A 16,941-nucleotide genomic window follows, 5' to 3' on the forward strand; every position below is an offset into this window, starting at 1 on the left:
GCCCTGTAGCTTCCTACTTATTAGATATTGATTCTTCCCTCTTCCAATAGTAATTGTCAATAGCAACTGACTCCCAAGGCAGACAACCAACTCTCAGGATGGCCAGTGTCCTGCTGTGCATGGCACCCACTGGCTGAAGGGAGGGCACTATGGATGGACATGGGGATAAGCAGCCTAGTCCTGGCCCTGCTTCCCCATGTCATGACTTATCCAAGGACACCCAGCTGGTGAACGACAGAGGTGAGACTAAAAAGTGCGTCTTCTAACACTAAGTCCATTCCCTTACCCCTGAGCCCTTATATAGCCACTTTCTGGTCTCTGTGTACGCATTTAACAAAAAGGGGCAAGAGCACAGCTAGACAGATAGGGTTCAGATCTCAGGTCTTTCATTTACTACCTGGGACCATGGATAGGTTATTGAACTTATCCCCTGAGCGCCAGTTTCTTCATCTGAAAAGTGGGAATAATTCAACTCACCTTGCAGGTGGTTGGAGGAAGTCCATGAGGTAATGTATGCAGACTTTCATAGTTAGCCCTCATACTTAATTTATTATGGTAATTATTACCATGTCCTTCTCAATCCAGTCATGGGGCTAACAGGTCATCAGAGCCAGGGAGTTGGGGGTGCAAGCCTCACTGTGCACAATACACAGAGACCGAGGCTGAATCCTTCATGCTGGCCACGTCTTCCACTGCGTCAGGAGGAACGTGACCCTGGCCACTGTGGCACTCTTTAGTTTCTGTGGCTTGGAAAGGGAGGTCTTTAAGGGAGGTGACTCCAGAGGCTTGCCTAGCTCTGGCTATCTGAGCCAGGCACTGGGGCGCAGCTGCTTCTTGCAGAGCACATCAAAAGCAGAGCAGATCAAGGGGCCAAGGGGTCAGCCGCCTGGCCACAGCTGGAGAACTTCCCTGGGGTCCCATAAAGTCCAAGCCCTCACAGAGCTCTACCACAAGGCTCTACAGACCCACCAGTGGCCTACAGGTTTCCATGTCCTCCAGCCTGCTTGGGTCATTCTTAATGTCGAAAATAATGACCCACACCCCTAGCTCATACACTGTGGGAAGTCTGGCCCCGTCTGACATTTTGGCGGATTCAGGAGGCAGGGGCATCACCTCCAGTTCTGAACTCCTGCTGCCAGCTGAGTGTTCACTTCCCATAAGTTGTCTCCTCTGCTGTTCCCCCTCCTTCCCAGCCCGACTCTGCACAGGCACCTTCTTCACTTCCCGCTGCCAATCCCTTTATTAGGCCTTAGCCAACTTTCTTGTTCTCAATAACAGTCTAAAATGTCCCTTCTTTCCTTAGTACCCCCAGGCAACTCCTAGACTCCAACCCTTTCAAATGCTGCCACTCTTTACTTCAGTGAGAAAACTGGTTGTCAGGTGGGATCTCTCTCACAGCCACCCTTGCAGCGGCCATGCACACCTCCATTCACACTGGCCTTCCCGCCAGGCCTGGGCCCATCTCTCCCCTTAGGTCCTACCCATCTGTGAATTCTCTGCCTCACTTTCCCCTTCTCCTCTCTCTGGCTCCTTCCTCCAGCCTATAGGCAAGCTCTAGTCTCTCTTTTCCTGTAAACCAAGGTCCTTCACTGGATCTTTTCCCAGCAAATGGAGGTCTGTGCTCCTCCAGTCACTCAGCTCTGACTTCTGTACCTAAAGACACATCCACCAACCTCCTTCTTGCCAAACCAATGAAGGCTTGCCAGCCTCCTCCCAGAGCCCTTGGCACCTGGTGCCACTCCTTCTCAAAATGCCCTCCTTCTGTGGCAGGTGCTATACCACACACTCTCCTGCTTCTCCTGTGCCTCTTCAATCTCTGTCACCACCCCCTCTGTGAGCTCCTCCTCCTCTAACACCCCTTATGCTGGAGTTGTCCACATAGGCCTCCCTCTATGGCTCCTGTTTTTTATTTGATTAGATAGCTGACGACTCTTAAATCTTGACTACAGTCCTATTTTTCTTTCCCTTTTTTTTTTTTTTTTTTTTTTTTGAGACAGGGTCTGGCTCTGTCACCCAGGCTGGAGTGCAGTGATGCTATCACGGCTCACTGCAGCCTCGACATCCCCAGCTCACTGGCTCAAACAAACCTCTCACCTCAGCCTCCTGAGTAGTTGGGACCACAGGAGGGTGCCACCTGGCCTGGCCCAGTCCTCGTTTCTGAGCCTGAGACCCATATATCCACCTCTTGGCATTATCCCTCCATCTGCCCTTTCCTAAGATGTCCCAAATGTAGCACAGTTGAGGCTGAGCCTGCAACTCCTTCTCCTGTTTCCAGTCTTGGCAGGAGGCACTGTGGTTACCCAGTCGCCTAGCCTGGAATGGGGGGCCACCCTCGGCTCCTCCCACACAGCAACTTGCCTCTTCTCTCCTCCCTTCCCCTCCTCACTTGCTGCAGTCGCCAGGGCCTCCAGGCTCTGCACTCCTTGCCTCCTTGCCCTCCTCTCTTGTCCCTGAGTGGTCTGGGCCCCCACACTTTGTCTTCCTGCCTCCCGTAAGATCTTCTAAAATCTAACCCAAGCACAGCCTCACAAGTATTTGAAAAATGTGAAGCTGACCATGCCACCGCCTTGCCTGAAACCGTCCATGACATGGTGTTCAAAGTTCTTCCTGACCTGGCCATTTAAGCTGATCTTAAAATCCTGATGGAAAAGAAAAGAGACAAAGTAGTCAAGACTTGCCCTACTGGAATGCAGAACAAAACCTAAACAGTAATATTCAAACAGTTTGGTACTGGACATGGATGCAGACACAGTTCAGTGAATACAAAGTAAGAGCCCGACCTGCTTCCTGACGGTGGCGGCATTACCAGTCAGTGAGGAAGGAAAGGGGGAGCTTTTCAGAATGAGGGGCAAGACCACTGGGTTCCATGTGGAAAAAGACAAAATTAGAGTCCTGCCTTACGTTAAGCAAGTGGATTAATGTCACAAATATGAAAAGCAAAACTACTGGGAAAAAAATAGGAGATAATCATTATAATCTTGGGGAAAGGGAAGAAAGAAAAAACACAAATTCTAAAGGAAAAGATGAATAAATTTGACGACATTTAAATGAAACATGTCTGTACCAAAACAACCAACCAAAAAAGACATCAAAATCAATGTTAAAGGTGAGTCGTAGTCTGGGAGAAGGTATATGTCACCCCTACACCAACACAGGATTAGCTTTCAGATATACAGAGAACTTCAAATGTCTGTAAGAAAGGCCAAACCACACAGAGACAACAAGCAAAATATACGAAAGGCAAATTCACGGAACAGAATCTCCAAATGGCCAGTAAGAATAAGGAAAGATGCTTAACCCCACTGGAAATAGTGGAAATGCAAATGAGAGAAAAAGGAGGTATCTTTTTATTTCAACAGATGGTAAAACAAAACAAAACAAAAATGTAGCCTGACAATGTCTTGCATTGGCAGATGTAGAGGAATAGGAACTCCAGTTTGGGGCTTATATGAAGGTAAAATATTTGGAAAGCAATGAGCAACGCTGAATAAAGGAAGATGCCCTGCCTTTTATACCTGGTGATTCTAATTTAGGTATTTAATCTAGAGAAACTCTTGCATATATACAGGAGGTGCCACATACACAAGGATGATCAAGGTAGCACTGTGCATCATTGCAAAAAAGTAGAAGCAATCTACATGCCCCTGAGTAGGGAAATAGATAAATGAGCTGTGGTTTATTCACTCAACAAATTCTACAAAAAGAAACTGCATCTACAGGTATCAATATAGATAAATCATAAAAACTTCTGTTTCAGTCTGGGCAACATAGTGAAACCCCATCTCTACAAAACAGACAAAACTTAGCCCGGCATGGTGGTGTGCACCTGCAGTCCCAGCTACTCAGGAGGCTGAGGTGGGAGGACTGCTTGAGCCCAGGAGGTGGAGGCTGTAGGGGGCTGGTATCACATGAGTACATTCCAGCTGGCAAAATGTTCACTGCTGTTAAATACAGATGGTGGGGATGGGTATTATCTATGCATTAACAATTTCATTATTTAAAGTGAAACTACTTTAACAATAGTGGCCATCTATTCTATGCCAGGTGCTGTTACCGTGCTGGAATCTTCCATCTGTTCCTCCAGATTTGTCCTCCACCCTTCTCCACCCTATGCCATGAACCAGGGGGCTGCACGTGGGGCTAGGTCAGGGGGCTCCCTGACCCCCTCTTGCTCCTCACTGGGTTAGGCTAATGGGAAGCAGGCTGGGGCACTGCCTCCTCTGGCTCTCTCCCTGTGGGGTCACTCCTGAGAGGTGGCAGTCTGTTTCTATCCCTGGGGTACCGAGCTGTCCTTTGGGGTTCCCCTACACTCTGCCCACATCTTTGTGAATAGCCCCATTGTGAAATTCTCCTTCAACCACCCAACTTAAGTGTGTCATTTGTGTCTGCCTTGACCCTGCAGTGCCTTCAAATTTAATCCACATGGCTCTCCTCTGAGGTATTATTGGCGTTAACATGCAAATAGAGTAGTGGAAGCTCAGTGGGTAGGCATCAAGCATGCGTCCAGGAACTGGCTGGCGATGGGGTTAGGTTCACATCTAGGCCTCATGAGTGCACGGAGTGGACACCTGGGACCATTTGCCCAGGACCTTCTCAGGAATCACCTTCTCCTCCCACTGATGGAGACAGGGGAGGCAATGCCAGTTCAATGCAGCCTTGCCTCTGACCTCAGCTGATGGGTCTACCAGTAGACACCTTCCCCAGGATTTTTCGATTTGAGCCTAGAAAGCATTTGAGGACAATCTCTGTTTGATTAATGAGAAATAAAACTTAGATACTATGGATGACCACGTTTCCCTGCTTGTGATGAGGAATCTGATCTGTGGTGACAGAAAAAGAAAGTAACCTCACTGAGTAAGGCCACCAAGTGAGGTGGAAGGGAGTTCTGTTTCAGTTGTTCCTGACACCCAGTGCATCCTTGTCCTTCCCTGGCCTGGCTGTTCAGCCCTCTCTGGATTCTGTGAGTCAATGGTTCCTTTTTTTTTTTTTAGACAGAATCTCGCTCTGTCACCCAGGCTGGAGTGCAGAGGCATGATCTCAGCTCACTGTAACCTCCGCTTCCTGCATGCAAGTGATTCTCAAGTCTTAACCTCCCGAGTAGCTGGGATTACAGGCATGTGTCACCATGCCCGGCTAAATTTTTTTTTTTTTGTATTTTTAGTAGAGATGGGGCTTCACCATGTTGGCCAGGCTGGTCTCAAACTCCTTGCCTCAAGTGATCTACCCACTTCAGGCTCTCAAAGTGCTGGGATTACAGGCATGAACCACTACACCCAGCCAAATGGTTCCTCTTTTGGTAGAAGTCAGCCAGAGTCTGTCTTTGTTGCTGCAGTTCAAAGAACCTTAACAAAAAGACCCCACCACCCCACACTGCCTCTTGGTGCAGCTGCCTAAATAAATTAGCCTGGTGTCAGGAGAGAGGGGAGGCTCTCCAAGGCCCCAGTTCCTGCTTTCAGATGGCATCTCAAGAACAGGATCTGACAGACCAGTATTGTTGCTGGACAGTAACGGAACTGAAGAGGTGTGACTCTAAAGTAAAGGTTCTTGGCTTAGACTTCACCTCTCTTCCAGGAGAGGTGTATGGAAGGCCTCTGAGGTGCACAGAGGACTGAAAGAGCAGTTCAGCTTTTGTATGTGTGCATTTTCCTGGTAAGGGGTTCCATGTGGTCATCAGCTTCTTTGAGGCTCTAATTCTTAGCCAAGGAACGTATCAGAACCATCTGGAGAGAGTGTTAAAAAAGGAGTTTCTTGGGCCCATCCCTGGAGGTTGTTTTGTGGGCCACAGGTGGGTCTGGGCATTGCAGTCGGCCACAGCTCTCCAGGTGATTCTGCTGTGCACCCCTGGGGAAGGAACTCTGCTCAAAGTGCTGTCATACAGGCAGGCTCTGTTCTGAAGGAAACATCTCATGCAGTTGTTCCAGAGAGGAAAAGGAAGAATGAAAACCATCCTGCTTTGTTTTGGTTTTGCCCATATTGCTCAAGAAACGAATCCATGTAGAGGGTGGATCTTGCCTTGTTTATCAGCAGCCGTGTGTGAGGGATTACAGTCTCACTGCCTGAGTCACTCTGGCTCCCACCCTGACTCAGAAAAGTGTTTTCTAAAGGTCAAATTGCATTGCTCCTTCTCTTGTGGTTTGGAGTGGAACCCAAGGCTACCCGGTGTTGTGGTAGTAATAACAATGATAATTATAACCTAATGTTATGCACCTGGTGCTGTGCTCTGTGCCTGTGCTATCATACTTGAGGAGGAAACTCTTAGTAGCTCCATTTACAGATTGGAAGGTGGGGCTTACAGAGCTCCAACACGCTGGAGGCAGGACTTGAATCAAGGTGTATGGCACTCTTGTGGCTAGGGAGGAAGGCTAGCTGTTGAGAGGTTGGGTCCTGGTCAGAACATGAGGAAGGAGGACACAGTGACCGTATCTGAAGTGATCTAGTAAACAGGGGACACTTTCTCCAGGAAGTCTGTAGTGAGTAAGACCCAGTTACTACTCTTGAGAAAGGCAAGGTGATGGGAACTAGCATCTATTATGCACTGTGTACCAGGCTTGAGTCAACATGTCAAAGTCCTGTTCATTGACTCCTACGAGGTTAGTACTTTTATCACTGCCACTTTAAAGGAAGGCTCAGAGGCACTCTGCAGTCACAAAGCTGGAGGGGTGCAGTGAGATCCAGAGGCTCCAAGGCTCTTCTGGTAACTTCCTTGGCCCTTCCTGCTCACTCCTGCCTGACTCCTTTTCCCGCCTGTCTCCATGTGCTTCCTGCCTCTAGCTCTGATTCCCATGCTCAGTCTCTCCCAAACCCCCTGGACTTGCCCTTGGTCTCTTCCATTCAATTCTTGACTCTTCCTCTAGGACTAGGCCCAGATCCACCCCCTCTTCTTTTGGCTGTGGATGGCCCTGGGAGGCATGCCTGGCCTCAGATGCCCCTTGACCCAACTGGAGGAAGGGTGGGGGACCCAGCAGAAGAGCCTGCAGACTCCCTGGGCGCCATTTCAAAGCTGATGCTGTTCGCCCTGCTCAGGGTCTTAGCTCCTCCCCTCTCCTGCACTGTTGACCAACAGCCTGAGTCTGACGCGGAAGCAAAAGAATTCCCATTCAGCTGGGCCCCAGGGATGGGGGGGCCTCTCTGCCAGTAAGTGACACCCTCTGCTACTGAAAGGCCTCATGTTCCTGCCCTGCCAAGCCTCGGGTGGCCACCACGTGATAGCACCAGGGACACGTGTCTTCTGGGACCGCTTGTGAGCCGGGTGGCTGGCAAGTTTGTTTCTCCATGTCCTGGGGCAGGGGCAAGGATGTGGGTGGTCGTAATGCACCAGGGCTCTAGGCTGGCTGAGCAGTGTGCAGTTCTTGCTGCCAGCCCCGATATGGCACGGACAGCTGGAAAAACTGACCATGTGGCTTGACTATCTCAGAGGATTGCTCCATTTTTCCTCAGCATAATTTTTCCATGAATAATCTTTAAAGCTCTTTAAGTGGCTGTTTCTTTAGCAGTTTTATTGGAACATAAGAGAACTGACGGTCTCTGTGGGGAACGAGATATCATGTTGAAAAAAAATCTGGTTTTTATTACATTTCTTTCAAGAAAGCAACATGCTGCCCAACAGACCACTCATTGATTGGAACAGCAAAGAGCCCAGAGCCTCCTAGAAATAGCCTTGGAGCAGAAGGGATGATGAACAGCGACGGCAAAGACTCAGACAGGCCTGGGACCTCACCTGTGTCTGCCACTTGCAGGCTGAGTGACCTTGGACAAGTCACCTCACACCTCTGAACCTGAATTCTACATCTGCAAAAAGGACCAGTGACCCTGACTGACAGTCTCCCTGTGAGGATTAAGCCATAGAGAATCCCTCCCTCTTTCACGTGACAAACTTTTCCTGAGCCCAGACATTGGGCCTGCCCCTGGGGTAGGAGCTGGAGATACTACACTGGATTAGAAAGATGAGTTTACAGTCGAGTGTGGGAGAGAGAGAAGTAACCAGGTAATTACACCAGGAGAGACATCTACTTTACATGGCAATAGTAACAATAATAAATACATAAAGGTAACAACTACACCAATAATATAACTACAACAATAATGATGGTAATAATGACAGCAGCTAACATTTACTGAGCATCTACAAGGTGCCAGGAACTGTAATAAATGCTTCATACACCTGATCTTATTTAAGCCTCACAATAACACTGCCATGCAGGTACTGTTGCTATCTCAATTTTAGGATGCAGAACCTGAAGAATTCAGGAACTTGCCCAGGTGAGCAGCCAGTGAACGAGAGCCCTGAGCACGGTGCACATGAGAACACAGAGGGAACCCCTGGAAAGCCTGATGTCCAGGTGGGTGCAAGAGCTCCAGGAACAGTGATGGATGCAGACAGAATAGCATGTGCACAGGCTTGGTGTGACAGGGTAGGGCCTTTGAAGAAGCCTGGAGTTCAGTGAAGGGAAGGTGTAGAGATTTTTTAGGAAGGGGCGCTGATGCATTCATTCAGATGTGTACCCTAGAAAGTTTGCTTTGGTTGGAGAGCAACTGGATGTGGCCAAGACCTGAGGCCATAGGCTGGGGGTGTGGAGGGAGGGGCATTTGGGGTGACCGTCAGTGGAGTGGTATCCCTGGTACTGTCAGGCTTTGGGGACAGGATGAGAAGTTCAGTTTGGGACTGCTGTCTGGAGGCCATAGTCCATCTGTGAAGATGGGCATAGTGCTCATGGCTGCTGAGGAGGACACGTGTTTGGGATGGGAAGCCTTGTTCCCACAGATTTCCGGCAACATCCAAGTGGCCTGCCTGGGACATCACTGCCCTATTTAAGCAGCCTGGCAGCCCTGCTGCTGCTTACATGGACACTTTCCAAGTATTGCTCATTGGAAATTAATGGGAAGCAGCTGTGGCAGAGGGGAAACCACTCCACTTGGAGTCACAAGACTTGGGTTCCAGTCCAGCCTCTGCCTCATGCTGAGCTGGGAGCTCACAGTCCAGTCTCATCCTTTGGAGCCTGCACTTTCTCATTGGAGGAGGAGGCTTGACAACTGTATAACTGGGAGCTCTTGCGGGTACCACTCTGAGCCTCTGGTGCACACGGTGATTTCTGCCCAATGTGAAGAGGACTCAGTGTTCTCTGTATCCCTCTTGCCCATGCTGAGAATCCAGTTCCCAAAGACTCAGGCCCTCTCCAGGTCTTCCAGACCCTGCATCTCTCCAGCACACTGGGGCCCTCTGCACAGAAAGTCTGTGTTGAAACCCTTCTCTGGCCAGGTTTCACAGTAGAGCCTGGGAGCTGGTCACTTTCACATTCACACACATTGTTTCTCACACATGCGGCTCTCACAGGTCCTCACTGAGCCAAGAGCTGTCTCACACATCACTCAGAGGGCCTGGTTCATTTCCCTTTTTTTTTTTGAGACAGGGTCTTGCTCTGTCACCCAAGCTGGAGCTCAGTGGCGTGATCATGGTTCACTGCAGCCTCCATCTACTGGGATCAAGCCATTTTCTCACTTAGGCCCCCTGAGGAGCTGGGGCTGTAGGCATGCATCATCATACCCAGATAAATTCTTTATTTTTGTAGAGATGGGGTTTTGCCATGTTGGCCAGGCTGGTCTTGAACTCCTGGGCTCATGCAATCATCCTGCTTCGGCCTCCCAAAGTGCTGGGATTACAGGTGTGAGCCACTGCGCCTGGCTGGCCTGGATCATTTCTTTCTGCAAATAGCATCCAATCACCTTCCTAGGGCAGATTCCTAGGCCACAGGAAATGCGGAGCAGCAGATGCTGGGGGAGCTGCTTGTACTGGTGAGGAGCTGGGCCACATCTAGGCATGTAGGTTTGAGTCTTGCCTCTTCTGCTTGACTTTGACACGAGAGGCTGCTAAGATGGGGGACTCCAAGATCAAAGGAGATGTGAAATTCCAGAGTAGTGGGCCACCACTGGCCTTCTAGCCCTGGAGCTCCTCACAGAGGGCCCCTCCCACTCATCCATTCTGAAACTATAAACGGGCAGAGAGAGAGAGTGTTTCCAGAGAGGGGAGCATGTGGAGAGAGGGTCAACCCCTTGCCCTGGGCTGTTCTCTTTTTCTACTCACACATAGTTAGGGGAGTCTCCACAGGCCCCCTGGGGAAGTTGAACTGTGCCTCTAGCAGTCAGGAGACCCAGGGGACCTGCGGTGCCTTACTCAGGCCTGACAAGACCAAATAGCTGTGCCAGAAGACAGTGGTGGCCACAGGTGGGTCTGTTCTGCTCACAGGTCTGTTAAAATGAGGACAGGTATGGCCTCCTGTGGACCAAGGTGGCCCGTGTGAGGAGAGCTGGCAAGCAGTTGAGGGCTGGAGGGGACCCAAGCATCAGAAAGCTGGCAGCGTGCACCAGACTTGGCAGGGCATGGAAGAGGCTGCAGGGGTCCCCAAAATAGATCTGCATCTGCCTGGGTCAAGGGACTCGTGGAATCTCTGAAATACCCATGAAAGTGCCTGGGACAAGAAGCATCAGTGGTATCAGCTGCCAGCTAGAAGGCCCTGTGAAATGGTTTGCCCCCTCCAAATCTCATGCTAAAATGTGATTTCCAGTGTTGGAGGCAAGGCTTAGTGGGAGGTGACTGTATCACTGGGCAGATCCCTCATGAATGGTTTAGCACTATCCCCTTGGTGATATATGAGTTCTCACTCAGTTCATGTGAGGTCTGGTTGTTTAAAGTCTGGGACCTCCCCTTTCCTCACCACTGGCTCTCTTGCTCCTGCTCTCACCATGTGACATGGCTGTTCCTCCTTCACCTTCTGCCATGATTGTAAGCTTCTTGAGGCCCGCACCAGAAGCCAAGCAGATGTTGGTGCCATGCTTGTCAAGCCTGCAGAACTGTGAGCCAATTAAACCTCTTTCTAAAATTACTCAGCCTCAGGTATTTCTTTATGGTGATGCAAGAATGGCCTGACACAGAAAACAGGTACTAGAAGTGGGGTATTTTCTGTATTAGTCCATTTGCATTGCTATAAAAGGATACCTGAGGCTGAATAGTTTATAAAAAAGAGGTTTAGGCTAGGCTTGGTGACTCACACCTGTAATACCAGAACTTTGGGAGGCCACAGTGGGCAGATCACCTGAGGTTAGGAGTTCGAGAGCAGCCTGGCCAACATGGTGAAGCTCCATCTCTACTAAAAATACAGAAATTAGCTGGGCATGGTGGTGGGCGCCTGTAATCCCAGGTACTCAAGGAGGCTGAGACAGGCGAATTATTTGAACTCAGGAGGAAGAGGCTGCAGTGACCTGAGATCATGCCACTGCACTCCAGCCTGTGTGATAGAGTGAGATTCCATCTCAAAAAAAAAGAAAAAAAAGAAAGAAAGAAAGAAAAGAGGTTTACTGACTGATGGTTCTACAGGCTATAAGGAATTATGGTGCCAGCATCTGCTTCCAGCGAGGGCCTCAGGAAGCTTTGGTGTGGGCCACCACGCCTGGCTAATTTGTTTGTTTGTTTGTTTTTTACAGATGGGGTTATGCCATGTTGCCTAGGCCAGTCTCAAACTCTACTCTGGGCTCAAGCCATCTGTCTGCTTCAGCCTCCCAAAGTTCCATGATTACAGGCATGAACCACCATGCCTGGTCCCTAAAAATGAGATTTGCAGGGGACAAACCTTCAAAATCATATCACCCTATGCTCCAGTTATGACTGTATCCTCTCCCCGAGTCCCTGCAGGCCAAAGAGATGGAGAAAGGCTTAGGGAGAAAGAAGGGCCAAACACCTCTGCTTTCTTCCCACAAGCAGCCAGGCCTGCAGCACCCCAGCTAGGTTAAGGCAAGATTAGATTTAATGTTAGATGAGGTTTGGCGTTCTGATTCTTTTTTTTTTAATTATTTATTTATTTACTTATTTTTTTTAAGAAAAAGGAAGGAAGAAAGAAAGAGAAAGAAAAAAAAAAGAAAGAAAAAAGAATGAAGAAGAGGAAGAAAAAGGAAGAGAAAGAGGGAGAGAGAACGGGAATATTGCTTTATTGCCCAGGCTAGAATGCAGTCTAAAAATGGGAATTGAAAACCTCTTTCATGCCAATAATTGTGCTTAACAATGGAGACAGGAAGGAATAAGGGAAGAAAATAACAAACAAGCAGCCAACCAATATTTCATTTAAACCTATGAAATGCCCTGTAGGAGGCTGCTGATACTGAGGCTGCCATGCTGTGAGGAGGCCCAGGCCACAGGGGGAGGCCACGGGTAGGTGTTCCGAGCTTCCTTGTAGCCCCAGCCTCCTCTGGCAGCAAGCACTGAGCATGTGAGTGAAGATGGCTCTGGGTAACTCCAGCTCCAGCCTCAGCCCTGTTCAGCTTCCTGACCCACAGAGTCTGTGCATGTAATAAAATGGTTGTTTCACATCCTTAGTTTCTGGGGTGGCTCATGAGGTGACAGCAGTACTGGTATGCTGCTGAGTGCCTCAGTGGGAGCTCCTTCTGTCCCCCTACCAACTCCTCGATGTCAGGACAGCACCAGAGCCTGCCTGGGAGGCCATGAGCTAACACTCTTGAGAGGTGAGTGTATGACAGGCGCTGGGCTAAGGGGACTCCCCCAGAGACCCTGTGAAGTATGTCTGTGTGAAGATTCCTATTCCTATTTCTCCAATAAGAAAACAGCCTTAGGAGGATCAAACCAATGGCCCAAGGGCCTATAGCTAAGAACTGCTGGAGCCAAGTTCTGAACTGAGCTCTGACTCCAGAGGTGGTTTTTACCACCGAGCAATACAGTAGGGAGACACACAGGTATGTCAGAAAGCAGTCCTCATAGTGAGAGTGCAGAAACCAGAGGCCAAGGCCGAAGATTTTCCTGGACTCGCAGGCTGCCCAGGAATCTTCCAAGAAAACCTGTCAGTTGGTAAAGCCACGTGGAGGCGGGACTAACAAAATCTGGAAATGTCTTCACCAGTTCCAAAGTACACACAAACATTACTTGCCCTCTCTGGGGGTCAACGTTCTTTATGTTTTTTTCTCTCCAGGAAAATATTAGTTCATTTATAGAAACTAAACATTACATGTGGAGGGAAAATCGAAAACGTGGCATTCCTTGCCTTTTTTTCTCCACAGACACAGAAACTGAGAAGGTTTCTCCATTTCCTTTCTCACAGCCTATTTGTTGGTGTGGAACTGCCTGCACAGTCATTCTGCAGGGGTGGAAAGTGGGGGGCAGTTCTCTGTGGGGGCAGGGGCCACCACAGAGACAAAGGGCAGCCTGAGCCCACAGACCACTTCAGATGTGAATCAAGGCCTCAAGAGGGCCTCGAGACCTGGGCCACTGTCAATGTGAGGGCAGGTGGGCTGGGTAGAGGCACAGGCACTGCCTAGAAGAGGGCCCGGCCATGCTGGTCTCAGACCCACTGCCTCCTTTCAGCTCCTCAGTGTGCCAGTCCTTGCCCCCTGCAGCTTTTGCTGCCTGTTTCCCCCACTCAAACGTGAGCTCTGGGAGGCATGTTCTTGCCTTCTCTCACTGGGCACCTGGCTCATAGCAAGCCCTTGGCCTGGAAGTCTTGGGTGAATGAATGAATGAGCGTGTCTTAGGGCCTCTCCTTGGCAGGTGTGGGGGGTGTGCCTACTGGAAAGAGCACCGAGCTGGAGTTTAAACCCCCTCCTGAGGAGCCACGGGAGCCTGCGTTCCTCCCATTCCTAGGACTGCAAGAGGCACATTCCTGTCCCTGAGTCTGGTCGGGCTCCTGCCACGCAGCTCAGTCTGACTGCCAGGTCCAGAAAGGCCTCCCTGGAGCTGCCCCTCTGGCCCCACCCTCCCCAGGACCCCGGGCTGCACCACGGGTGCAGCAGCATCTGCTCTGTCTTCTGAGGCTGCTAGTGGGAAGCTGGGACCACTGAGTGTGTCTGAAGCCTTCCAGGCACTCCTAGACACCCTGGTGATCAATGAAAACCTTTACATCCTGTTTCCAGGGCTGAAGTCAGGGATTTGGAAAATTGGTTGAAAACACTCCTATGAGCTGGGACTTGCTCTGCTGTGGAAAACTGCCGGCATCAGCACTTCTCCCAAGGCTGTGCCGAGTCAGCAGTCGGCCCACTCTGGAGCTGCCTCTGAGGACCAGGTGCCTACAGGGCCCTGTGAGCAGCTTGGAGGCTGTGGCTGATGGCGTGAGGACAGGTGACCCCGAGATTTCTGTGCTGGGCTCAGGGTGCTTTCAGTCTGGTGGGGAAGACAGACACAGAAAGCACACAGCTAACTGTGCCATTACTGCAGAGGGAACTGCCACGGAGGGGCATGAGGGCCAGCTGCGGAAAGGAGCCGGGGTCAGTGTGTGCCTGTAAAAATCAGATAGTAAATAATTCAGGCTCTGCAGGCCACAGGGTCTTTGTTTCAACCACTCAACTCTGCCACTGCTGGGTGACAGCAGCCACAGGCAATATGTCAACCAAACAGGGGGTGGCTATGCCCATATGAAAACAGGGGGCAGATTTGTCCCACAGTTTGCCAGGACGTGGTGTTACGCGGCCTGACCTGATCAGGGGTCGGGGTGATGGTAGGGAGAAGGCTTCCCCGAGGCACTGATGTTTAGCTAAAAGCTGCAGGCTGATTCAGTGATGGAGGCAGAATCACGATATTGACAATTATGATAATCACATCACCATGATAAAGTTCCACCTAATGTGTGTTCTGTGTTGGGCACTGTGCTAACACAGCCCTATGAAGGAGAGAGATTTTATGCCCACTTTACAGATGGAGACACTGAGGCTTCTGAGTATCCTGGGTGGTCTGTTTGCACAATTCAGTTGCATTCTTTGCCCTGCCCACTTGCCACTTCTGGTGGGGGAAGCCTGCCCCTTGAGATGCATCTCCTGGACCCCTTGCCCCCAGCTTCCTATTGGGTTTGGCCAATGAAAGGCTCTGGCAGCAGCCTGGGGGTTAGGGGAGAGAGAGGTCAGGGATTTCTCTCTGCTCCCTCCCTGCTTCCCCCTCCCTGCCCACAGACCCTGCACAGCCAACCATCCTCCAGAACTCAGCCATCCCTGGGGTTGTTAACACTTCTTCCCCATGCCCTTCAGCCTAGGACCCCATCCTCCCCAGGATGCTAGGCCTCCCCATGGGTCCTTCGCCATGTTTATTGGTTCTGTTCATTAAAGTTTCTTCATGTGAACCATCTGGGGTCCATTCTGTCCCCTGCCAGGGCTCTGATGCTGGAAGGGTAGCTGGCTTGCTGGTTTTTGGCTCACATGGCTAATAAACAACAGAGCCAAGCAGAGGTGTGGGTAGATGGTGGGAAAGGAGAGTCTGGCTGTACCTGAGGAGGCTGGGCCAGGGCTGGCTCCTGGCTCCCCGGCTGACTTCCAGGACAGTCAGGGGTCAAAAGAGACCAGGAAATGCAGTGTCTCCTGCACCAGGACCCAGTGAGTGACCCCATTCTTGAGGTCCCCAATTCGTACTTTTAGTTTTCTGAGCCTGCTCCAGGTCTGCAACCCCCTGGTCTCTTCCCTAACCCTAGCAAGGGGAGCCAGTGTCGCTCAGCACAGACCTGGGCTGGGGGCTGAGGCTAAGGCAGAGCCTCAGGGAGGAGATAGTGGTGCAGATGGTGGTGAAGTGAAGGGACCAACTGGGTCAGACAGATGCCTGGAGGGGAAGCCTCTGTTGCCATCGTCCTGGCAGGAAGCAGCCTGCAGGCATGTTGAATGGCTGGTGCTAGGGAGGGCCAGGCTGGCAGATCAGGGCCTGGGCTTGAGGTGAGGGTGGAGGCACCAGGGAGGAGGGGGCCCTCTGAGCCTCAGTCATGAGGCTGCAGCAACAGGACCCCCTCCATGCTTGGGTCAGTATATACTAGAAGCCCACCCTGAGCTGTATCCAGGCTCTCCATCCACCCACCCACTCACCCATTTATCCCTCTCCTCCAAAAACCCTACAAAATTTGAGCATTTACAAAGGGCAGGCATAATACCAGGTGGTGAAGATCCAACCAGGAATGATTTGGGCCCAGCGACCAGACAAAGAATAATGACAAGCTGTGGTGAGTGCCATAAAGAAGCAAAGAGCTAAAATAAAGGCCACCCTGAGCCCAACAGGATGAGTAGGAGCAGACCACAAGGGGAAGAATGTCTAAGGCTCGAGTGAAGGGCCTGGGGAGGAGAACTTTACAGAGGCTTTGCTACTCTCAGGCAGAAGTGAGGCTAGAGTTTGGGCTGTGGATGGACAGAGCCACTAGGGAGAAGCAGAGGTTGTTCATGCCAAGGTGAACACCATCCCTGTGCCATGACCCTGGGCCCTCCCATGTCTCTCTGCTCAGTGGCTCCAGCATGGAATCAGGCAGCAGGAAGGGGCACTTGGAAATCAGTATTCCATCTGCCTGAAAACAGCGAGGGCAGCGAGTGTGGCATGGAGACTTCTTGGCATTTAGAAAAGTCCAGGGCTGTGGCTCATCCTGTTAAGGCTTTGAATTGAAGCGGCTGCAAAGGCTAAACAGGCCTCTTATTCACACTAATTTGGAGGGGACTCGGAAGGACGGACCACCACTTTCATTCTGCTCCAGAATTCTGGCACTATCTCCAGAAGCAATAGGCTGGTCTTCGCTAGAGTTCCTTCTGTAGCGCTAAACAACTGCATTAGGATTTTGCTGCTGTCTCCTACAATCTTCTGATAGGAACTCTGCCCTGCTCCCTCCTCCTCCCCAGGTCAGATGTAGGTAACTGAGCCCCTGAAAGGAACAATGCTGACTGAGAGGGGGAAGGTGTTCTAGAACGGCAGAGATGATAAGGTAGAGACAAGACCAGCACCAGGAGCTTTCCTTCTGGCCAGCTTGCTGGAGATAATCTGCTATGTATGGAAGGCAATGAATTTGGAAGACTGCAAGAAATATTGTAATATTGGGCTCATGGAAACCATGTGAAAATCAAGCTTCCACTAGGACTGTCTTGAGGTATAGACAACAGCATTTCCAAAGGCTCTGAGAATCAACCAGCATGTCCCTCTAAGTTACCAGAGGTCCCCAG

At 50.5% G+C, this 16,941-nt stretch overlaps 1 protein-coding gene across 10 annotated transcripts in view; it reads right to left on the reverse strand.

The window, feature by feature from the left end:
• RALGPS1 (Ral GEF with PH domain and SH3 binding motif 1) overlaps window positions 1–16,941 on the reverse strand; it is a 317,405-nt gene that overhangs the window by 34,218 nt on the left and 266,246 nt on the right. Inside the window, exon 12 of one of the 10 annotated variants that reach the window (XM_021674034.2) lies at window positions 14,287–15,181. The exons of the other annotated variants lie outside the window; for them this stretch is intronic. Coding sequence (XP_021529709.1) covers window positions 15,174–15,181 — 8 coding nt within the window. The 3' untranslated portion in view covers window positions 14,287–15,173. Of the gene's footprint in view, window positions 1–14,286; window positions 15,182–16,941 lie in introns of those variants that run through there. 10 annotated transcript variants of the gene reach the window in all.

Source organism: Aotus nancymaae, unplaced genomic scaffold, assembly GCF_030222135.1.
Source record: "Aotus nancymaae isolate 86718 unplaced genomic scaffold, 86718_ANA_hifiasm-v0.15.2.pri h1tg000003l, whole genome shotgun sequence".
Classification (NCBI taxonomy): domain Eukaryota; kingdom Metazoa; phylum Chordata; class Mammalia; order Primates; family Aotidae; genus Aotus; species Aotus nancymaae.